At 39.0% G+C, this 24,821-nt stretch overlaps 1 protein-coding gene across 3 annotated transcripts in view; it reads right to left on the bottom strand.

Annotated features, from left to right (window-relative positions):
* The window catches only part of ORC3 (origin recognition complex subunit 3), an 82,590-nt gene that overhangs the window by 27,240 nt on the left and 30,529 nt on the right, over positions 1-24,821 (bottom strand). For all 3 annotated transcript variants that reach the window (XM_030809457.1, XM_030809455.1, XM_030809456.1), the window contains exons 10-13: positions 21,654-21,787; positions 21,131-21,194; positions 7,535-7,651; positions 6,008-6,087 (exon numbers count right to left, since the gene is read on the bottom strand). In XM_030809457.1, coding sequence (XP_030665317.1) covers positions 6,008-6,087; positions 7,535-7,651; positions 21,131-21,194; positions 21,654-21,787 — 395 coding nt within the window. The remainder of the gene's footprint in view (positions 1-6,007; positions 6,088-7,534; positions 7,652-21,130; positions 21,195-21,653; positions 21,788-24,821) is intronic.

The following is a 24,821-nucleotide window of genomic DNA, read 5'->3' as shown; positions in this document are numbered from 1 at the left end:
GCCTCCTGAGTAGCTGGGATTACAGGCATGCGCCACCATACACTAATTTTAGTATTTTTAGTAGAGACGGGGTTTCCCATGTTGGCCAGGCTGGTCTCGAACTCCTGACCTCAGGTGATCCACCCACCTCGGCCGCCCAAAGAGTTTGGATTACAGGCGTCAGCCATTATGCTCGGCCTATTTATTATTTTTTTTGAGACAGGGTTTCACTCTGTTGCCCAAGCTGGAGTGCAGTGGTACAATCACAGCTCACTGCAGCCTCAACCTCCTGGGCTGAAGTGATCTTCCTGCCTCAGCCTCCAAGTAGCTTGGACTATAGGCATGCACCAACATGCTCATATACTTTTTGTATTTTTTGTAGAGATGGGGTTTCTCCATGTTGCCTAGGCCAGTCTTTAACTCCTGGGCTCAAGTGATCTGCCTGCCTTGGCCTCCCAAGTGCTCTAATTCATAGGTGTGAGCCACCGTGCCCTGCCAGAAATTGTATTTTAATGATGCAGTTTCATAAAGCTCTTGGATGGATAAATCTACATCATCATAAATTAGATTATTAGGAAGCTTATTACAGATTGTGGAGCTGTGTAATTTTTCCTAGTAGATCTTTAAATATCACCTAAAGTTGATCTGCAAAGTCAGGAAATAATGCATTACTTAGAGTCCAAATTTCTAGTCTCTTTGAACTAAGCTGAAGTGATCAAATGTTAATATCATTATTCAGGTCATATTTTTATTTTATTTTTTAACTCAATGAAAGCTGAGATGACCTGCTAATATATTACTGTTTAAGTCAAAAGCCTTACTCAAAAATTAGAATAATTCCTTTAGCCTAAGGTAAATTCCTCCAGCTATCAATCACCTTTGATTTGTAAGTCTGTTTCTTTGCAAGCTCATAAGGTTACACTTAGGATAAGCAGACTAGACACTGTGGCTCCTTTCATTTATGTCTGTGTCCTGTGCCAAAATGGCTAGTGTCAGGATGGGGGAGGGGGGTATCTGAGTCCACAGAAGCTTGCTCTGCTAGTTTAAAATTTTGGATACACTCTGAACATGGACTACTGGCCACAAAACCATAAATTTCCTTTTATTACCACCTCTAAGTAACTGGAATAGGGTTGAAAGAGTTTCAGCTCTGTCAACTGTAGAAAAGTCAATGTTTCTGGCCTTGGTTTCCTTATTTGAAAGAAAATGGAATAACTGTAGATGAGTAATTCTCAATTGATGAGGTAGGGGACATAAATTCCCCTAAAAAGTGGGGTGCACTTTTCATTATCCCCAATCCAAGAATCCACTGCTACTGGTATGAGAGTGTAGTACTCTTCAGGTCTGGCTGATCCAACACGCTCCTTTAAGTTGAGGCTCTGATTTTTTTTTTTTTTTCTGAGATGGAGTCTCGCTTGGTTGCCCAGGCTGGAGAGCAATGGCAAGGTCTCGGCTCACTGCAACCTCTGCCTTCCAGCTTCAAGTGATTCTCCTGCCTCAGCCTCCCAAGTAGCTGGGATTAGAGGTGCTTGCCACCAAGCCTGGCTAATTTTTTGTATTTTTAGTAGAAACGGGGTTTCACCATGTTGGTCAGGCTGGTCTCGAACTCCTGATCTCCTGATCTTGTGATCTGCCCCACCCTTGGCCTCCCAAAGCACTGGGATTACGGGCGTGAGCCACCACACCACCCAGCTGGCTGTGATTTACAATAACCCCTAAAACCTTATTTATGCAAGGTTCTGTGAATTTTAAAAATATGAAAAATTACTGGCCTAGCATTTGATTTCTAGATGGGTGTTCAGAAATTCTCTCCAATAGAGGGGTGAAATTTTCCTCTTACAGTCTTTCACATCTGATAAGGAAAAACAGTTGTACTTACCTAGCTCACTGCTGGGTTAGCATCATTTGTTACTACTTTCTGTTCCCAAATGGCTTTTTAATGGAAACATATCCTTATATAATGACACAGGGTTGAGTGAAAAATTAACCTACTCATATATATCCCATATAGGGATGTGGTCTTCATACTCCAAGAGTTGACTAAGCAAGGAAAGGCAGAACATATGCAGAACCACTGAGCTCATGTCAAATTATAGCACATACTATAAATGCACATTTGCATGCTCCCCACACACATGAATGTCTGTTGCATACATTTAAAAAATAACTGTGATATAAAATTATATAGGTCTTTTTCCACTAATAAATATGTGACATAAACATTCTCCCACATTATTACAAAGTCACTGTAAATATGTTTTAAATGGTCACCAGATATCTCTTCAAGTAGATGACATATTGTTTGTTTTATTTTCCAGGTTTCAACAGTTTTATTGGGAGGTTTTGTTTTCTGTGAAATACACTAGAGGCTGAAGAAGGGGGGACACATTGCCTTTACAAGATCAGCGTTTCCCACCACTAAAGAAAAGGCATGAGGCGTGACATACTGGGGTTTGAATCTGCCTCCTGCTTTGCTCACATTTCTTTTTTTCTCTTTCTTTTATATGTATATTTTTGAGATGAAATCTCACTGTCATCCAGGCTGGAGTGAAGTGGTGCGATCTCAGCTCAGGGCAACCTTTGCCTCCCAGGCTCAAGTGATCCTCCCACCTCACCCTCCAAGGATGGGACCACAGATGTGCACCACCATGCCAGGCTAATTTTTTTTTTTTTGTATTTTTGGCAGAGAGGGGGTTTCACCACGTTACTCAGGCTGGTCTCAAACCCCTGAGCTCAAGTGATCCGCCCACCTTGGCCTCCCAAAGTGCTGGGATTACAGGTGTAAGCCACTGTGCCTGGCCTCTTCTTTCTCAACAAGTATCACAGAACACAAACACAAAGGCAAGAAATAAAAACAGCCAGATCAACCTCCAACAGGGCCACACCCACACCTTGTCCCACTCCCCAGGCTGGGTCAGGCCTGGGAGGGGCTGGGGCAGCTACTTACTCTACAGTCCTCAGGCTGCATGAGAAGGCTGCAGGCTCAGAAGGGGTGGGACTAAATTAATAAATTAGAATAAATTAGGGGAGAGGAATGCAACTTTGTGCTGGGAGGGCCCCTTCTCTCTAACATACAAGAGTTGTTGGGGGAAGGTAGGAGGCATCGCCAAAGGCCACTATGGTGGGGGTAAGAGCAGCGGAGGCAGAAGTCACCTTTTCTTACAAGTTCTTCCCAAACAAAGCAGAAGAATTAAGGGTAGATGGATGCCTACAGCCATACTACCCTGTATGGGCTGGATCTCATCTGATCTATGGTTATTTAAACATGTCAGCTTCCACCTACAGATTGAGTATCCCTTATCTGAAATGCTTGGGACCAGAAGTGTTCTGCATTTTGGATTTTTTCAGATTTTGGAATATTTGCCATATGTGCATAATGAGATTATCTTGAGAATGGGATGCATGTCTAAACACAAAATTCCTTTATGTTTCAAATACACCTTCTACACACAGCTTGAAAGTAATTTCATACAATAATTTAAATAATTTTCTGCATGAAACAAGGTACACTGAATCATCAGAAAGCAAAGGTGTCACTATCTCGGCCAACCAGATGGACAATCAATCTGTAGTTGTTTGGTATCCCCATCATTACTGACTCTTGAATTCATATGCAACCATTTTCTTACACTTATTCACACGTAAGAACTCAACACTTAAAAAACAGGACATACCATTGGTACAGTGAAAAAATAATGTGTTAAGTGTAACTAAGTAATACCCACATCAGTGTCAAACAACAGCAACAAACGATGGCAAGCTGAATAAACTGTGGTGTGCCTCTGTTTTGCTGCAACCCATTTCATGAGGTCAGGTGTGGAATTTTCCATTTGTGGTATCACAAGTGCTCATAAAGTTTTGAAATTTGAAGTGTTTCAAATTTTAGAGGACTTTGAATTTCAGATTTTCAGATTAGAGATGCTCAATCTGTAAAAAGTATTTTTTCTTGAAAAATCATTTAAGCTGATTCTTATAAAAAATTTCAAATAAGAAATTTAATTAGATTATGTTTCTAATAGTACCTTAGCAGTTATTCTTTCCAAAGCATCATTCAGGGATCATTTTAGTCTTTTCTCTCATGAGTTAAATAAAATTTCAAGACAGGTGATGAGAACGGTCTCAAGTTCAGGTGATGCCTATTGAGAATGCCTTAACTAAAAAGTGTCCCTGACTTCTGGTCTACATCAAATCTGTACAAAGGAGAAAAGGCTGATTCCAGCCCAGAGGTTCCCTGATTCCTTTCCTCTTTTATAGAACCCAGACTCCTGCCTGTCCTTGCTGTAGGTATTATATTTGACCCGTAGTGCTTTTTACGTTGCTTTGCTTTTGACTGCCCATGTTTCTGACCTCAGCTTAGCAAAATGAAATCTCACTTTCTATTTTTTGCTTCTGCTGTACTCAGATCTCCAAATCCGTATTTTAGATCTTGGCAAAGAATAGCAGAAGGTATAACAGCTTTGAAGTCAGACCTGGAGTAGAATCCTGGTTCCCTCGGCAGCTAGGTGATCTCAGGCAAGTCACTTAATCCCTGTGTGTGTTTCAGATTCCTCAGGGGTAAAGTGTGCCTAATAATATCTACCATAAAGGTATATTAAGAGTTTTAGATTGGAAAATGTACTGAGAGTGCCTAACAAAGTGCCTTGCACACAGCAAGCCTTCAATAAGTGATGGTTACTGCTATCACCATTACTACTGCTGCTCATGTTTCCTTACCCTACTTTGGAACTGGCATTCTTGGTTCTTGACTGTACCCTAAGACAACTGGTGTTGGGAGGTTCAGAACAGAAAGAACAAGTTCCTTCTTGACAAAAGAATCTATGAATTTGGGAACACCTCACTGGAGAAGGAAGACAATTACTAATGACAAAGCTTAAAAGAGAAAACCCTGAAAGAATCAATTGGGTATATAACATAGGTATATTTACTTGAATAGAAAGCAAAATAAGTCTCAGAAATACTATAGTTGACATAAGCTTATAAATACATAGAAATCTTACTGGGATTTTTTGGTTTCCTTATGGGTAAAAAAAAAAGAAGAAGAAAAAAGAAATCTTATTGGGATTTTAAAAAATGAAATAAAACACAGCTTTTCAGTGGCGATCTAGTTTCCATGGGGAGGTATTTTTCCAGATAGCATGAAATCCATTTTCTATCTTAAGCTGCACCTGCTAGATCACTAATATTTGTATTATTAAGTCTCTGGACTTAAAGTGCTTTCAGTGTGAATTTTCCTCCTACTGTGCCCATCTGTTCTTTTCTTGTGGGCCCAGAGGAAAGCAAGACTTAATAAATATTCAGTTTTCAGACTTCTTTAAAATATTTTTATATAAGCACTTACAACCTCTGAGGAAAATTATAAAACTGTTTGGCGAAACTTAGCTCACATGTGATTTCCCCTTATAACTATCCAAGTGTCATTTTTTTATGGAAGACTAAAAAGTAACTATACATATAAGAAGTGAAACCAAGGAATATAAATAATAACTTTAACACTAAGATATCTTATTTACTTGTATATTATCACATAAAGAATTTATGAATTAGCCAATGTTAAGGTGGGGGAAGGCACCAAGGCCACTGCCTACTCCTTGCTGCTCCTAATCAAGGTCAGCTGTGACCACTGGGTACATATCACCCAATGATGCTCTTCCTCCATTCAACCAGGTTGGGGACATGGTGACCTCACCTTTCATGACTTGCTTTCCCTGCCATGATGTAAAGTTGGCTGGATTCAAATGATCCATATCTAAGCTCTCTTAGGGTAGTGTCAGTATTTGACTAAACAATCATGGATTTTCCTTTAAAAACCACAAGTTCAAATGCAAGGTTAAACCAGCAAAGAAATGGATAGTTGCTATATTGAAAACATCATAGGCTACATGGATAAATTCAAGATACATGCAAATATTCTTAGACACAACATGGCTATTTATGAAACTTTTTGGCAGGCAGGGTTCTAGAGGAAGGTGCTACTTACTGGCAGGCTTATAGCAGACAAAAACAGAAAAACAAGAAAAAACGAAACTACCTCAGCAGCTGCAAGACTGATGCATACTCCTCTGAATCCCATATGTTCTTTTCTAAACATGTGCAGTACAACTCTCTGACCTGTAAGTGAACAACACATTTGTGAGGAACCAAAAGTGTATACACACTACTAGTTTGGCAAAATCATTTCTGGTCAACACACACAAAAAAATGTTATTAAGTCATTTTCTTTAGATTATAATAGACTTGGCATATATCTCATGGATCAGGCTTTACAAGAATGCAATTTACGGCCAGGCATGGTGGCTCCCGCCTGTAATCCCAGCACTTTGGGAGGCGGAAGCAGGTGGATCATAAGGTCAGGAGATCGAGACCAACCTGGCTAACACGGTGAAACCCCGTCTGTACTAAAAATACAAAAAATTAGCCGGGCGTCTGTAGTCCCAGCTACTCAGGAGGCTGAGGCAGGAGAATGGTGTGAACCCAGGAGGCGGAGCTTGCAGTGAGCGGAGATCATACCACTGCACTCCAACCTGGGTGACACAGCGAGACTCTGTCTCAAAAAAAAAAAAAAAAAGAATGCAATTTACATAAAAGTAAAATGAGACTATACTGAGACTGGTTGATATCAGTGGTCATTTTAAAATAAGAAACTGATAAAGGAAAAATGAGAAAAAGAGGCTCATTTAAGGCTCAATGGCAAAAATCACCTCATGAACAAGTCATTCTTTTTTTTTTTAGACGGAGTCTCACTCTGTCATCCAGGCTGGAGTGCAGTGATCTCAGCTCAATGCAACCTCTGCCTCCCAGGTTCAAGCCATCCTCCTGCCTCAGCCTCCCTCATAGCTGGGACTACAGGCGTGTGCCACCATGCCGGGCTAATTTTTGTATTTTTAGTAGAGACAGGGTTTCACCATGTTGGCCAGGCTGGTCTTGAATTGCTGACCTCAGGCGAACCACCTGCCTTGGCTTCCCAAAGTGCTGGGATTACAGGCTTGAGTCACTGCACCCAGCCAACAAGTCATTCTTACATACTGGTATTTGTTCTCCAAAGCTTTGAGCTAAGATGATTTAGGAATATAGAATTCCTCTGCTAAAAGCTACTCTACAGATGGTTGATAGGTTTATGGAATAACATAAAGGCCAGCTGAGCATAATTTTTCAAGGAGAAGAAGTACTGCTTCTCTTTTTATTCTGGGTGTAGTGCAAGGTTAACCATCAAGCATTCTCAAACGGATTCCTTCTTCCATTAAGGGAAGAGAAACAGCCCTCTCAGTATAGGCGACAAGGAAGTGTTAAAGAAGGAAAGTTCAAATGCCTTAGTACAAAAACATTGTAGGGGAAGCAACACCACTGGGATTCATATGGCTGTTTCTAGCTGTGGCCATCTGAACAAAAAATAATTTCAATTACCAGTAATGTGTACAGCTGGAATGGATTTAGATTGTGTTCTCATTGTAAGGATTGGCTTCATTTCACATTCTGATGCCTGAATGCTACAAAAACCAAAGCAAGAAAATACTAACATTCCTACTTCATAGATTCCAAATGAGGAGGCTTGGATTACCTGTCGACCTAGTGGATACTTGGGAAGAGAAGAGGTGAACTTATGAAGACATCTCAAAACCAGGAAGTAATTCATATGATAAACATGCAGGTTTTCTAGTAATAATTGTGTTTCTTCCTAAAAATCACAGAATATATTATTAATATATAAGTCAGCTAATAAAAGAGCATAATAATACAATCTACTTCATGGCTATATAAAATTTCTGGAAAACTGAAGAAGATTCAAAACTACAAATTCATGAAAATTTGAAATACATATAAAATCCAGAATACAGGCTGAGCATTTCTGATTTAGTATCAAGTCTGGTGATACTTTACACATGCCAGAATTGATACTGTATTTTAATCTCCTGATAGCTCTAGCATACCTACAATACTTTGGCCCCCAAAATTACAAGTGTGCAGGAAAGCACCTTACTGGATGCTTGCCTGTGCCCATCACCTGGTGTGTGCCACAGCGAGGGAAGGTGGTTTATCCTCCACCTTGCTAGCATCAGAAGAGTGAGATCACCAGACGGAATGGTACTAACCTAATGAACTTGCTAAAGTTCTGCTTATGTTGTATACTTTTCCTAAAGTACTGCTCAAGTGTGTTAGTGTGTTTGAAGAGGAAAATGAAAAGACTATGGCAGAAACACAAGTGATTCTGATGAGTCTCTGCCTCTTGCTGAGATCTCCAATACTGGTTTTATTTGCTTCACCAATTAAGAAAAAAAAAAGAATAAATAAATAAATAAATCTGAAGCAAATAAGCTTTATAATTTAGCATCTAGCAAGAATGATGACATGAGGGATAGTGTCTTAAGAAATCTATGCAGGTGTAGTGGCTCACGACTGTAATCCTAGCACTTTGGAAGGCTGAGGCAGGAGGATAGCTTGAGCTTAGAAGTTTAAGACCTGGGTGAGCAACATAGTGAGACCTCATTTGTATAAAAATAAAACCCACAACCGAAAACTAGCCCTACTCTCCATATTAGGGATTTAGATACAGGAAAAAAAAAAAAAAAGCAACCTATGGATGATTAATCTCACAAATCAGTTTTAAAAGGTTTTGTTGACGGGAGAGAGATGTTTTCTAGAGCCTCCTGAAATAGTTTAGAAATGATTTTAAAACATTATATCCTATCAAGTAATTTTCAGGCCTCAATTCCTTTTATAACCACTTACTCTGTAACATTTTCTTAAGAGGATTATCATCTGTGCCATGGTCTTCAATATTTTTCTCCTTTAAGAAGTCAAATAAAGGCTTTGCTGGGCTATGTCTTTATTTCAGTAATATCTTGCAGATACTCATTATTTTTAGTGGTCAACCATATAGAAAATAACTCAGACATCAATAAATTCAAGCAAGTCTAACCTCTATAAAGCAATAAATATGACATATCTTCCTAAACACCAACTCACTTAGGAAATCAATTCCTTGGTCAACGATCTATGGGTCATTACCTGAAAGCACAGGGCAGATTAAAGAAAACCTTTTAGCACCTAAATGTTTTCCCTCCCATTATTTGAGTTGATTGGTAATTTCAAAATCTATGTCTCCCATCATAACAAAATCTAAATCTCCTATCATAACAAAAGTAGCCATAATCAAAAATTGTTTTAACCACCATTGGGAGGGTACACTTTAGTTCTAAACTTTAGTTTAGTTCTTTAGTTTTTTACTGTGAGCCATAACATACAGATGGCATAAAGCCATTAATTACCTTGATGTGTGCTTAAATAGCTTTTAAACAGGGGGAATATTTTGAAGAAAATGAACTAATTACTGAATAATCATACTGCATGATACTTGTGCTACCTATTTTCTTTTGCTTTGTGGAATAGCTATGTGTACAAGTATCTGGGTGATGCAGTAGAAGTGAGTATCTTCATTCCATTTACTTGGATAAGGAGAGAAAAGAAATACTTTACTCACTATAGGGCAATACTGCATACTGAAGGAACATACCCGCCCTGGAATAAGTGTTCGATGAGGGATATAAACATGTTTTTCTCCTAGGTGGTCTCAGTTCTTTCATACTTTTCACTGTGTGGTGCATCCCTGTGCTGAGTAGAGTTCTAGTGTTTAAAAAATGTTTTGTTTTGCTTTAATCATTACTTTAAGATAAAAATAAAAATTTTAAGATGAAGTCTCATTCTCTGCTCACTGCAACCTCCACCTTCCAGGTTCAAGCGATTCTCCTTCCTCAGCCTCCTGAGTAGCTGGGATTACAGGTGCCCGCCACAATGCCCAGCTAACATTTTGTATTTTTAGTAGAGATAGGGTTTCACCATGTTGGCCAGGCTGGTCTTGATCTCCTGACCTCAAGTGATCCGCCCACCTCAGCCTCCCAAAGTGCTGGGATTACAGGTGTGAGCCACTGTGACTGGCCTAAAAAATGTTTTGTGTTGTATTGTTTTGTTCCATACAACATATGTGGCAGACTATATCATCTGGTGTTCAACTGAGGAAATGGTGGTTGGTTCCAACAATGGAGAAAAAGACTGGCTATGATGGACTTAACGAATGAGAGATGGTTTGCTGTACCTTTCTATGGGATTTTTCAAAAGTAATTTTGACCATCCCAGATCTTCACCTTATGTGCTGACTTTAGAACCTGATCTCCACACAATAAAGATTTCATTGTTATTTATATGTGTTTTTATCAGTTGCAACAAAAAACATCACAAATGATTAACATTTTCTTATAACATGTCCTCTAAGTTCTCCATCTTACTTAGATACCTGCACATATGTATCTGCCTTTACTTATTCAAACAATAATTCTTTTTTGTTTGTTTGTTTTTGGAGATGGAGTCTTGCTCTGTTGCCCAGGCTGGAGTGCAGTGGCGTGATCTCAGCTCACTGCAACCTCCGCCTCCCAGGCTCAAGCGCCTGCCACAATGCCTGGCTAATTTTTTGTATTTTTAGCAGAGACGGGGTTTCACCGTGTTGGCCAGGCTAGTCTCAACTTCTGACCTCAAGTGATCTGCCCATCTCGGCCTCCCAAAGTGTTGGGATTAGACACTGCCTGAGACACTGCACCCGGCCTTAAAACAATAATTCTTAATGTACTTATGGACACTATTTTACAGACTCAAACCTGTAAAAGGTTTTGATATATGAGAAAATTTTCGGGCCGGGCAGGGTGGCTCACGCCTGTAATCCCAGCTCTTTGGGAGGCTGAGGCGGGTGAATCACCTGAGGTCAGAGTTCAAGACCAGCCTAGCCAACCTGGCAAAACCCCGTCTCTACTAAAAATACAAAAATTAGCCGGGTGTGGTGGTGGGCGCCTGTAATCCCAGCTACTTGGGAGGCTGAGGCAGGAGAATCACTTGAACCTGGGAGGCAGAGGTTGCAGTGAGCCAAGATCGCGCCGTTGCACTCCAGCCTGGGTGACAGAGTGAGACTCCATCTCAAAAAAAAATTTTCCATTTAATACATTACAGCAGTATCATACCATGTACATGTGGAAATAAAGCCTGTTGAAATATTAACCCTACTTTCCATTCATTAAATTTTTCTTCAGGCATTTTTTTCTGCACACTAGTCATAGCTGTCACCATTTTGTTTCATAATTGTGTTTAGAATGATTCTTTTCTACAGAGATACACTTTGTCTAGGAATATGCATTATTTACTAAAGAGATATGCTTTCTCTGTTCTTTAAGCATGAAGACTTCTTAGTCTTTACTGATTTTTGACAAAGGAACAGAAATATTTCTCTGCTATAAGAAAAACAGGCATGGCATAGTGGCTCACGCCCATAATCCCAGCACTTTGGGAGGCCACAGCGGGAGGATCACGTGAGCCCAGGGGTTCAAGACCAACTTGATAGTGAGCAACATAGTGAGAGACCCTGTCTCTACAAAAGAAAAAAAAAAATTTAAATTAGCTGGGCATGGTGGCATGTGCCTGTAGTCCCAGATAGGAGGCTGAGGTGGGAAGACTGCTTGAGCCCAGAAGGTCAAGGCTGCAGCAGGCTATGATTGCACCACTGTACTCCAGCCTGGGTGACAGAGCGAAACTGTCTCAAAAAGAAAAAAAAAAAGCAAAGCAATACATAGCAGCCTCCTTGCTCTTCTTCAAATATGGCAGACATGTTCCAACCTCAGGTCCTTTCTACCTGCTCAGAATTCCCTTCCTCCAGATTCTTGAGTGGCAAGCTCTGTGACTTCCTTTAGGTCTTTACTCAAAATTTACCTTCTCAGTCAGGTCCTTATCTAAAATTTTGACTCCACTTCCCACGCACATGGAACTTTATATCCTTCTTCTCTGCTTCATTGTTTTTACCTCAGCACTTATCACTAACAGATATTTTACTTATTTACCTTATTTATTGTCTGTCTCCCTGATACAATGAAAACGGTATAAGTTTTGACTGTTTGGTTCACTCCTGTATTCTCAAAACCTAGATTAACACCTGGCACATAATAGGCGCTAGAAAAATATTGGTTGAATGAAGAGTACATTAATGAATGAAGACCAAACACTCAGTCTCTCTTTTATTTATTTTTAATTTTTGAGACAGGATCTTGCTCTAGCAACCAGGCTGGAATGCAGTGGTGCAATCTCAGCTCACTGCAGCCTTGACCTCCCAGGGTCAAGTGATCCTCTTGTCTCAGCCTTATAAGTAGGTGGGACTATATATAGGTGCACACCACCACACCTGGCTAATTTTTTTAGAGATGGGGTCTCATTATGTTGCCCAGGCTGATCTGCTTGCCTCACCCTCCTGAAGTGCTGGGATTACAGGTGTGAGCCACTGTGCCCAGCCTCAGTCTCTCTTTTAAGCAAGAGCAACCATACTTTGTCTTGCTGGATGTGGTCTAGATTTCCTGATTTTTCAAAAGTCTGAATTTGTAACGTAAAATTTCTCAATATGTAAATATTGGTTCTAACATATTTTTTTAAATGTATGTTTAAAAAACACATTTACATTAGACTGTGGGTTGCCTCTTAATGTGCAATATACCCTCTTAAATTAGTCATCTCCAACCTCATCAATCCTGTCTTATTCATACAAAAATCATTCACTGACAGCATGTCTTTTGCAGCAACATGGATGGAGCAGGAGGCCAGTATCCTAAGTGAAAGAACTCAGAAACAGAAAATCAAATACCGCATGTTCTCACATATACGTGAGAGCTAAATAATAGGTACACATGTATATACAGAGGAAAATAACAGACACTGTGGACTCCAAAAGGGGTAGGGTTGGGAGGGGTGAGGGCAGTGAAATTATTATTATTATTGTTATTTTTTGAGACGGAGTCTCGCTCTATCGCCCAGGCTGGAGTGCAGTGGCACGATCTTGGCTCACTGCAAGCTCTGCCTCCCGGGTTCACGCCATTCTCCTGCCTCAGCCTCCCGAGTAGCTGGGACTACAGGCGCCCGCCATTACGCCCGGCTAATTTTTTGTATTTTTAGTAGAGACGGGGTTTCACCATGTTAGCCAGGATGGTCTTGATCTCCTGACCTCGTGATCTGCCTGCCTCGGCCTCCCAAAGTGCTGGGACTACAGGCGTGAGCCACCACATCCGGCCCGAGAAATTATTTATTAGGTACAATGTTCACTCTTCGGGTGATGGTCACACTAGAAGCCAAAACCTCACCATCATCCAATATGTAACAAACCTGCACCTGTAACCCTCTGAATCTATTTTTTAAAAATCATAAATCATTGTTTACTTATATGACAGAGCCCCTATTGTTATTGAGCTAGCTGCTTTCTCTGGAGAAGTCAATACATATGTAAAACTTATATAGGTAAAGAAAAAAAGGCTAGGAAGAATTACATTTGCCGTGCATTCATCTCTCTTCTACTTCCATAGTACTTGCCACTTTTATCTCTAGAATTGTATGTATAGGGGTGAACAGTGACCTCAGATTATAAAATAAAGTATGTAAAAATGACTATAAACTTCTGTAATTTCAATCAATCCACTGATCATTAAAAACTGGTAAAACAGACTGTTGAATTTTAGGATTAAGAGATATCAGCTGTCTAAGAACACAGCACTTTCTCATTTATCATCTTGTTATAACTAAGCCTTATTTCTCTCATTAGAGAAAAATGCTGGCTGGCAGTGTTTTCCAGACTTAGCGTATTACTGCTATCTAATAAGAATGCCAAACCACAGCTTTCTCCTAGCACTTTATGTGGCAAGAGTGCTAGTCTTCTCATCTGTCTCTGCCTTTTGTTCTCCATATTCCTACCTCAGCAGTGTAGATCAAGACAAGCACTTGACAAAGAGTTTGAATTTAAATGATTAATTCTTGACGCACTAGGCTAATGCCTAGCTCATTTGATCACATTTGATAGACTGCGATTGTTTTCCTTTTTCCTTTACTTTTCCATTTATTATTTTTTCTAAGAAATTTTCTTCCCCCTGTCTGCCCTGTAGGTCTGACAAAAGAAATAGAAAGAGGTGGGGGCAAAGGTGAAAGGCAGGTCTCCATCAAACTCATGAACTGATTTTGTGCCTTTTGTTCATGAGACACCATGATAAGCATACCAAACGGTGAAAAGAAGTCCTTACTCTACCACGAACTTGCTCTGTGACATCAGATATTTCACTTCCTTTCTCTTGGCTGCAGTTCTTCATTTGTGAAATGAGGGTGCTAAAGGAGTTCAAGGTTTATTTCCCACTCTAAAAGGATTTAAAATCGAGTTGGGAAAATAGGTATAAAGACACGAAACATTAACAAGTAAGAATAATAAAACTTCAATTGTCACTTGCAAGGGAATGAATCTAAGCTTTCTACATAGTATGAAGATTTTTAGTATTTCATCAGCTGTACCAGGTCTTCTAATGTCCCTCCTTAGTAGGAAATTCCTAGCAAATCACCTACAAATGTACATTGTTTAGTCAGGTAAAGTTTTAAATTTTATTTTATTTTAAGTTCTGGGATACATGTGCAGGACGTGCAGGTTTCTTACTTAGGTAAATGTGTGCCATGGTGGTTTGCTGCACCTATCAACCCATCACCTAGGTATTAAGCCCCGCATGCATTAGCTGTTTATCCTGATGCTCTCCCTCTGACCTGTGTTCTCATTGTTCAGCTCCCACTCACAAATGAGAACACGTGGTGCTTGGTTTTCTGTTCCTGTGTTAGTTTTAGTCAGCTAAATTTTTACATTTAAAAGTACACTTTTTAAAAAACCCATTACTGAGTTCATTAAATTCAAAGCTGACAAATAGTTTTGAGGCAGTGGATCCATAATTTTGAGGGAGTTAAAGGTTTTTGTTAACATCTTGATTCTAGTCAGAGGATAACTGAGATCAATCACTTGTTTAGGTGGGAACTTAATAGATTAGTTCTAGCTTAAGAAAATAAGGTAATGGGGGAAACAATAACAAATGCTTCCTCCTAGGGAGGCAGTCTAACTTAGTAGTTCTTAAAGTGTGGTTTCCAGTTATACAGACTGTAAATTTCTCTAGAATATTCTGTGAGGTCTATCTCTTAGACACTTGAATATAGAAAATGGGCACAAAATGATAAACTCTAATGGTAGGCATGTCTATACAACTATATAACATAAGAGTATTATAAATATTACATATAGATTGTATATTATAATACATAAAAATGTATATACATCTTTACACACATTGAAATGTGTTCATATTGGCTGGGTGCGGTGGCTCACGTCTGTAATACCAGCACTTTGGGAGGCCTAGGCGGGCGGATCACTTGAGGTCAGGAGTTCAAGACCAGCCTGGCCAAAATGGTGAAACCCTGTCTCTACTAAAAATACAAAAATTAGCTGGGTGTGGTGACCCATGCCTCTAATCCCAGCTACGAGGGAGGATGAGGCAGGAGAATGGCTTGAACCCAGGAGGTGGAGGTTGCAGTGAGCTGAGATCGTGCCACTACACTCTAGCCTGGGCGATAGAGCGAGACCCCCTCAAAAAAGAAAAAAAAAATCGCTGGGCGCGGTGGCTCACACCTGTAATCCCAGCACTTTGCGGGGCTGAGACAGGTGGATTATCTGAAGTCAGGAGTTTGAGACCAGCCTGGCCAACATGGTGAAACCCCATCTCTACTAAAAATACAAAAAATTAGCCGGGTGTGGTGGTAGGCACCTGTAACCCCAGCTACTTGGGAGGCTGAGGCAGGAGAATTGCTTGAACCTGGGAGGTGGAGGTTGCAGTGAGCCAAGATCTCGCCATTACACTCCACCCTGGGCAACAAGAACAAAACTCCACCTCCAAAAAAATAAAATAAAATAAAAATAAATAAATAAATAAAATGTGTTCATATTGATCTTAATTTTTATGAGTGAAAAATATATAACAAGTTATTATTTTCATTTATAAAAGTTTTGTCATATTTGTTTTCAAATCACTTTATTTTTATTTTTATTTTTTATTTTTTTTTTGAGACGAAGTCTCACTCTGTCGCCCAGGCTGGAGTGCAGTGGCACGATCTTGGCTCACTGCAAGCTCCGCCTCCCGGGTTCATGCCAATCTCCTGCCTCAGCCTCCCGAGTAGCTGGGACTACAGGCGACTGCCACCATGCCCAGCTAATTTTTTGTATTTTTAGTAGAGACGGGGTTTCCCTGGGTTAGCCAGGATGGTCTCGATCTCCTGACCTCGTGATCCACCCACCTCTGCCTCCCAAAGTGCTGGGATTACAGGCGTGAGCCACCGTGCCCAGCCTCAAATCACTTTTATTTGCTGAACAAACTTTGATTATCACCAACCCTATGAAAAAATCATACTAGGAATTATTATCCTACTTTTTTTTTTTTTTTTTTGAGACAGAGTCATGCTGTGTTGCCCAGGCTGGAGTGCAGTGGTGCTATCTCAGCTCACTATAACCTCTGCCTCCCTGGTTCAAGGGATTCTAGTGTCTCAGCCTCCCAAGTAGCTGGGTTAACAAGCACACACCACCACACTTGGACAATTTTTTTGTATTTTTAGTAGAGAAGGGGTTTTGCTATGCTGTCCAGGCTGGTCTCAAACTCCTGGCCTCAAGTGATCAGCCTGCCTCGGCCTCCCAAAGTGCTGAGATTACAGGCATGGGCCACCACACCCAGCCTATTAGCCTACTTTGTATATAAGAAAATTGAGGCTTAAAAAGCTCCCATTCACAATTACTACAAAGAGAATAAAATACCTAGGAATCCAACTTACAAGGGATGTGAAGGACCTCTTCAAGGAGAATTACAAACCACTGCTCAGTGAAATAAAAGAGGACACAAACAAATGGAAGAACATTCCATGCTCATGGATAGGAAGAATCAATACCGTGAAAACGGCCATACTGCTCAAGGTAATTTATAGATTCAATGTCATCCCCATCAAGCTACCAATGACTTTCTTCACAGAATTGGAAAAAACTACTTTAAAGTTCATATGGCACCAAAAAAGAGCCAGCATTGTCAAGACAATCCTAAGCAAAAAGAACAAAGCTGGAGGCATCACGCTACCTGACTTCAAACTATACTACAAGGCTACAGTAACCAAAACAGCATGGTACTGGTACCAAAACAGAGATATGGACCAACGGAACAGAACAGAGGCCTCAGAAATAACACCACACATCTACAACCATCTGATCTTTGACAAACCTGACAAAAACAAGAAATGGGGAAAGGATTCCCTATTTAATAAATGGTGCCGGGAAAACTGGCTAGCCATATGTAGAAAGCTGAAACTGGATCCCTTCCTTAACCTTATAAAAAATTAATTCAAGATGGATTCAAGACTTAAATGTAAGACCTAAAACCATAAAAACCCTAGAAGAAAACCTAGGCAATACCATTCAGGACATAGGCATGGGCAAAGACTTCATGACTGAAACACCAAAAGCAATGGCAACAAAAGCCAAAATTGACAAATGGGATCTAATTAAACTAAAGAGCTTCTGCACAGGAAAATAAACTGTCATTAGAGTGAACAGGCAATCTACAGAATGGGAGAAAATTTTTGCAATCTACCCATCCGACAAAGGGCTAATATCCAGAATCTACAAAGAAGTTAAACAAATGTACAAGAAAAAAATAACCCCTTCAAACAGTGGGCAAAGGATATGAACAGACACTTCTCAAAAGAAGACATTTATGCAGCCAACAGACATATGAAAAAATGCTCATCATCACTGGTTATCAGAGAAATGCAAATCAAAACCACAATGAGATACCATCTCACACCAGTCAGAATGGTGGTCATTAAAAAGTCAGGGAACAACAGATACTGGAGAGAATGTGGAGAAATAGAAACACTTTTACACTGTTGGTAGGAATGTAAATTAGTTCAACCATTGTGGAAGACAGTGTGGTGATTCCTCAAGGATCTAGAACTAGAAATACCATTTGACCCAGCAATCCCATTACTGGGTATATACCCAAAGGATTATAAATTATACAACTATAAAGACACATGCACATGTATGTTTATTGTGGCACTATTCACAATAGCAAAGACTTGGAACCAACCCAAATGTCCATCAATGATAGACTGGATTAAGAAAATGTGGCACATATACACCATGGAATACTACGCAGCCACAAAAAAGGATGAGTTCATGTCCTTTGCAGGGACATGGATGAAGCTCGAAACCATCATTCTCAGCAAATTATCACAAGGACAGAAAACCAAACACCACATGTTCTCACTCACAAGTGGGAGTTGAACAATGAGAACACATGGACACAGGGCGGGGAACATCACACACCAGGACCTGTTGGTGGGTGGGGGTGCTGGGGGAAGGATAGCACTAGGAGATATACCTAATGTAAATGACGAGTTGATGAGTTGATGGGTGCAGCAAACCAACATGGCACACATATACCCATGTAACAAACCTGCACGTTGTGCATATGTATCCTAGAACTTAAAGTATAATAAAAAAAAGAAAGAAAGAAAATTGCAGCTTAAATAAGGTAAGTGATTTTCTTAAATATACATAGCTAATGAGTAACTGCAGTTCAAATGCAAAATTTCCTGTATTTTGTAGTACCACATTATTGATTGTCATGTATTTTTACAAAACTATAAAAAGAGAAGCATTATTATGAGAATATTCAAAGATACTTTTACTCTAAACTAAAAAATCAATAGACACATTCTTTTGTTTTGTTTTTGTTTTTTGAAACAGAGTCTTGCTCTGTTGCCCAGGCTAGGGCATGATCTTGGCTCACTGCAACCTCCACCTCCCAGGTTCAAGTGATTCTCCTGCCTCAGCCTGTGGAGTACCTCAGATTATAGGCGTGCACCACTATGCCCGGCTAATTTTTGTATTTTTAATAGAGACAGGGTTTCACCATATTGGCCAGGCTGGTCTTGAACTCCTGACTTCAAGTGATCCGTCCACCTCAGATTCCCAAAATGCTGGGATTACAGGAGTGAGCCACTGTGCCTGGCCTAAAACATTCATTTTTTCTTAGACATTTTCTGTCTTTTGATTTCAGCAGGTAGCCTGCAGGTAACTTTTTCAGGGTAAGAGTACAAATCTCTGTGCTTCTTCATATTTCTCACTGTATAAGTCTCTAGAAAACATGCGCTTAAATGACAAAGTATGTAATTTGAAAATGAATACACCAAAGATCATAACAAGCAAAACTGACAGTGCAACAAGAACAAGGATAGTATAAATAAATGCTAAGAAAATATGTAAAAAGTCACTGAAAAGCAGACATAAATGTCAGGCTCTTTTTTTTTTTTTTTTTAACGACAGAGTCTTGCTCTGTCACCCAGGCTGGAGTGCAGTGGTGCAATCTTGGTTCACCACAGCCTCCGCCTCCCAGGTTCCAGCAATTCTCCTGCTTCAGCCTCCTGAGTAGCTGGGACTACAGGCATGCGCCACCACGCCCAGCTAATTTTTGTATTTTTAGTAGAGATGGGGTTTCACTATGTTGGCCAGACTGGTCTTGAACTCCTCACCTCAAGTGATCCACCAAGCCAGGCCTCACAGAGTGCTGGGATGATAGGCGTGAGCCACCGTGCCTGACCAATGTCAGGCAATTTCTATAATACACTAGCCTAGACATTCTCTCCCTCTGTCATCTCAATGGTTAAAGGTACTCTTAAAAAATCTATTCCTGGCTTCTGAAATACACTCTGACAGAAAGTTCTAGCAGGAAATGGACTTGGCAACTAGCTGACTCAGCAGAGAGTTAATCTAGCTAATCTTCAAAGACTCAATAAACATGCACACATTCTTTCTCACTAGTTCTTAAATTTCTTCCCAACAAAACAACCTGCATGGAGGTCTGAGAACCTCCTACACTCCTCTGAAGGCATTACAGAGATTACTAAAATGATTATTGAGCCCAATCTAGAAGTGACTTTATATTACAGCCCAGTGTGGACTCTACATTAGAAATAATGTTTAATAAAAGGTTTAATAAAAGCCATTCTGAATATTTTTTGAGCTTTTATAATGGGCATAAATTACTAATGGAGGTAAACACATGCCCTCTAGAACCTAACATTTTTTAAAACACATTTTTAATTTTTTAAATTGATATACAATTTTTAAATTGTATGTTTAAAATTGTATGTTTAAAACACGTTTAATTTTTTAAATTGATATACAATTGTACATGTATAAGATCTAACATTCTCTTGTTCAAAATCTGAAAATCATATGTATTACCAAAACTCATCTTTAGCACTATGGCTTACCTTCAATCTCATCTTACTATCATTACAATATTCTAACAACTTTTTCCTAAAAAAGGCGTGAGGAGTATGAAAATAAATGTGACATTATGTGTTTCTAAATGCTCATCAGTAAGAGACATGTTCTTAAAAAAGGTACATTAATTCAATAGACTACTATGTCACTCTTCAGTACTAATATGGAACGATTTCCAAGACTAAGTACAAAATAAAACAAGGTGCAGAATATTGTAAGAAGGCAGCAACTGCCAAAATATAATATAATTACTTGTATGTATGGAGACTATATCTAGAATGAAATATAAGAAACTAGTAACACTGGCTGTATCCAGGGAAGGGACATGGGTAGTTGGAAGACAGAGGTGAAAGGAAGCCTTTCACTGTATATTATCTTTACCTTTTGAATTATATACTATATCCAAGTATTATTTATTCAAGGAAGAAAAAAGCTTTCCTTCTTTTGATATTCCCTATGTTGTACAGCTCACTGATAATTTTCTAAGCTCATTACTTCTTTCCTAGCATTATATTATCAATATATAATGATATTTCTTCAAATCAAATCAATACTCACTTAGCAGCAGACGCCTAAGTTGCCTGGCTTCTAAATGCTTTTATTTATCACAGCCTTTAGAAAGAACATTACAATGAAATTGCTGGCAGATTCCAAAACTGCTAGGTGGAAAAAGATTCACATAGCAGATCTCTATAGATCTAAAGGTGCTTTCAAAATAGGCCACAAGAGAAACTTGGTGTTTAATATTTTTTCTTGATTAAAAAAAGCCTCATCTTTTAGAGCTAAGGTTTTATGTCATCTTTAAAACTCACATTCCTAGCTGACCATCAAGACCCAGTACTTCACTGTATAAATATTAAGATGCACAAATATGTTTTATGAACTCCATAAATGTTACGTGCATATTCTTCTTTATGAAAGGAAAAAGAGAATGAAATTGAAACACATTCACATTCCTACCTTCAAACATCTCTCATCGGTCAAGAGCGCAACTTGCTTTTCTGAAGCTTGCTTTTCCACGTACCTAGAATTTTTACCATTCCAAACACAAAAAGAGAAAATTAAACATTCAACATATTTAAATAGCATATTGGGAAAAAGAACTACCTAGACTGGTAGCCATTTTTTTCATTTCTTCACAAAAATAAATTCAGTATGATATTTATGGTTTAATGGCAATTTTAAACTCCTTAAATCAGCTGGACTTCATACTCTATAGATATAAACATTAAAAAAGGCCATAAACCCCAGGAATAGGAAATGTTATTTCTAAAAAGTAACTCTGGAGAACTTGCAAATTATGTCCTTTTGTAAAAATACTTTTCTTTTTGCCAAATTTTCAAATCCAACAAGGAAATCCCACAATTAAAAACAGAATAGGTTACTATTCCTTTCCCTACTTCAGAAATAACTGGATCTGAGATCTCTTATTTAGTATCAAATTCTAGTATAGTATGTGTTAAATATGTACTTCTCTTTTTACCTCCTAAAAGATGGAAGACGTCGGATGTTTTCACATTGATTATTTGATAAAAAATTTATTCTTCTTTTGGCTTCTGGAAGATTACAGCACAGGACACTTAAGGGCTGGGAATAGAAATGCTCTAATAGAGAAAGCTGAAAGACATGTGAAGATTAAACATATTTGTTATATTTTGGCAGTAAATCTATTGCACTACATCTGCTCAATTTTAAGGATTTTTTTTAAAGAGCCAAAGTATTTATGGCACTAATATATTTAATAATGTCACAATAATACTGCAAACAACATAAAAATGGCTGTATAACTCTCGTATTTTAAGGTTCCAATTCCGTGAAGAAGGTCAGAAAATGCAAACTAAGATAAACTAATATAAAAGGATAGAATAGCTATCTGCAAAAGCAACACATAATAATTATAAATGTGGTGTGGACCAAACTGAGGTTTAACTTAAGGGTCTAATAGATACCCCAAAAATCATAAGAAAATGCCAATCTAAAATCAGTGTAAAAACTGGTCTGTTACAAAAAAATAATGCTACAATGGTAGGAGCTGTGCCTATGGATTAAAGTGAATGATGAAAATTTATCTTTTCAAATTAATTTTTTTCCCATGGAGGAAAACATGGTGTACTATCTGGTAAATATTAAGTATTCTAATAATAGAATGCTGTGGGCTCTATGGTAGAAAGGAAGACAATTTTCCAGATTCTAACATTCAGTTTGCTTAGAATCAACATAATGAACATTTGGATAATCTTGTATACATTTGGATAGTCTTGAGTTTTATACCTAGAAACTGGTATAACTCGCAAGACTATGCAAATGTTCATTATGTTGATTCTAAGCAAACTTTGCTTGACCAGTTTGGTATTTTTGGGTACCCTGATACTGGTCACTCCTCATCACAAATTAATAAATTAGCATGTTAGGTTACATATCCATCTTAAGGTATTTGTTTGGGATGAATCAATAATCTTGGGCTTGATCCTTCCTGGGGGAACTGATAATGAATTTCTGAGTTTATAATGCTGACAACAAGACACCCAAGGCTAGAGGAAATCTTCCAAAATAGTCCATTCTCTAAGGCTGTAATGCAAAGGGCCTGCCTAACTTAGAAACAAGTACAAAACAGAAAGCAACTGTGGGTGCTAAATTACTTTTGCACATATTAACATAATTTTGTTTCTTATCTTTTCTAATTATGTCAAAGTGATAATGCTTATCCCAATGTTAACACTACTTTTTAGACACAAGAAAAATAAAAACTAAACAGGCTAAGGGGCTTGCTGCGGAAGAGGAATAGGAGGAAGCCACAGAAGTTACAGTAGAGCTACAAATAGGATATGAACCCATTATCACTTAACTATTTTGTTCAAGTGTGTTTTCAATATCTGGGTCAATCAACAAGTTGGTTAACATATCTACCTACTGAAGGGAAGGCTAAAACACACGGAATGATAATATGTCCCGTTGTACATCCTACGGAAATCAGGAATTACATAGTCCTAGTTACTCAGGAAACTAAGATGGAAGATTGCTTGAGCTCAGGAGTTTGAGACCAGCCTGGGCAACAGAGTGAGACTCTGTCTCAAGTAGAAATCAGGACTTACCAATATTTTCCACTGAGGACTAGGAAAACTGGGGAAATGAGGTCTAAAGATGCTGTCACTTGTTAGTGGTGTGACCTTGGCCAAGCCACTTAACTTAAATCTTAATTTCTTCATGTGCAAAACTGAGGATAATACACATGAATAAAACCACGTAGGCCAGGCAAGGTGGCTCACGCCTATAATATCAGCACTTTGGGAGGCCAAGGTGAGCAGATCACCGGAGGTCAGAAGTTCGAGACCAGCCTGACCAACATGGTGAAACCCCATCTCTACTAAAAATACAAAATTAGCCAGGCGTGGTGGCGCATGCCTGTAATCCCAGCTACTCAGGAGGCTGAGGCAGGAGGATCACTTGAAATCTGGAGGCGGAGGTTGCAGTGAGCTCATATTATGCCACTGCACTCCAGCCTGGGCAACAGAGCGAAACTCCATCTCAAAAAGAAACAAAAACAAAAAAACCATGTAAATAGTTTAGTAAAGTGTCAAGCATAAAGAAAGTGCTTAATAAATTATCAGGAAACCATAAAATCATCTAATCTGATTGCCTTATTTAACAAATGAGAAAACTGAGACCCTGAGAGATTACATAACTTGGTTAATGTCCTTTACTTTCTGTCTCAAGGTATTTAGAGTACAGTTTCTATTTCCTGAATCTCTTTTTCTCCTGGCTTCAGTGGTACTCCACCACTTTCTATTGGCTCTCCTTGTTTTTAGTCTCATTTTCTACTGCTCAGTTTTACAGGTCAGTTTGTCTTAAGGTGCTGCCCTTAGCCTTTCCTTACTCCCTCTAGCTGACATTTCATCCTTATAACATGACTTTAACAGCCACCTTTTAAGGATAAGTCCTAAATATCTATTTCCAGTCCAAATCTTTCTCCTGAGCACAAAATCTTTATATCGAACACACCCCTAAATTAACCATATACAAAAAGAAACTCATCCTTTTCTCACAACAACCTTGCTCTTTGCTATGTATTAACATGTACAGTTAATAAACGGTACTAACCTCCAATCTGCCAAGCTAGAGCCTGTGCCATCTTACTCCTCTCTTAAACATCCTTTCAGCTTCAAGTCAAGTAAGAAAAAACAAAACAAAACAACAGAACATCCTATCACCTACTTAGTCACCAAGTTTTTTGATTCGATCTCATCCTCAAATTTGTTTCCTCCTCTGTAGTTCTACTACCATTACCTTAGTTTATTTAAGTGCTTGTCATGTCCTGTCTAGATTACTGCAATAGCATTCTAACAGATCTCTCTTCCCCTACTGTTGCTTTTGCCTGAAATTTTGACCTGGCTAGCTCCTATTTCTTAGGCATACACTTTTGTTTTCCTATGGAACCCCAAGGCATGTTTCTTTCATAGCACTGACTACTCAGACTTGTGGGTTTACTGTTTTGCCTCCATCATTAAACAAATAACAATTTGAAGGCAGAGATTTTTTTTTTTGAGATGGAGTCACACTGTTGCCCAGGCTGGAGTGTAGTGGCATGATCTTCACTCACTCGCCCACTACAACCTCCACCTCCCAGGTTTAGGCGATCTCCTGCCTCAGCCCC

The sequence above is a fragment of the Nomascus leucogenys genome, chromosome 3, assembly GCF_006542625.1.
Source record: "Nomascus leucogenys isolate Asia chromosome 3, Asia_NLE_v1, whole genome shotgun sequence".
NCBI lineage: Eukaryota > Metazoa > Chordata > Mammalia > Primates > Hylobatidae > Nomascus > Nomascus leucogenys.
Note: the sequence above shows the minus strand (reverse complement) of the source record. Positions and strands in the feature narration are given on the sequence as shown.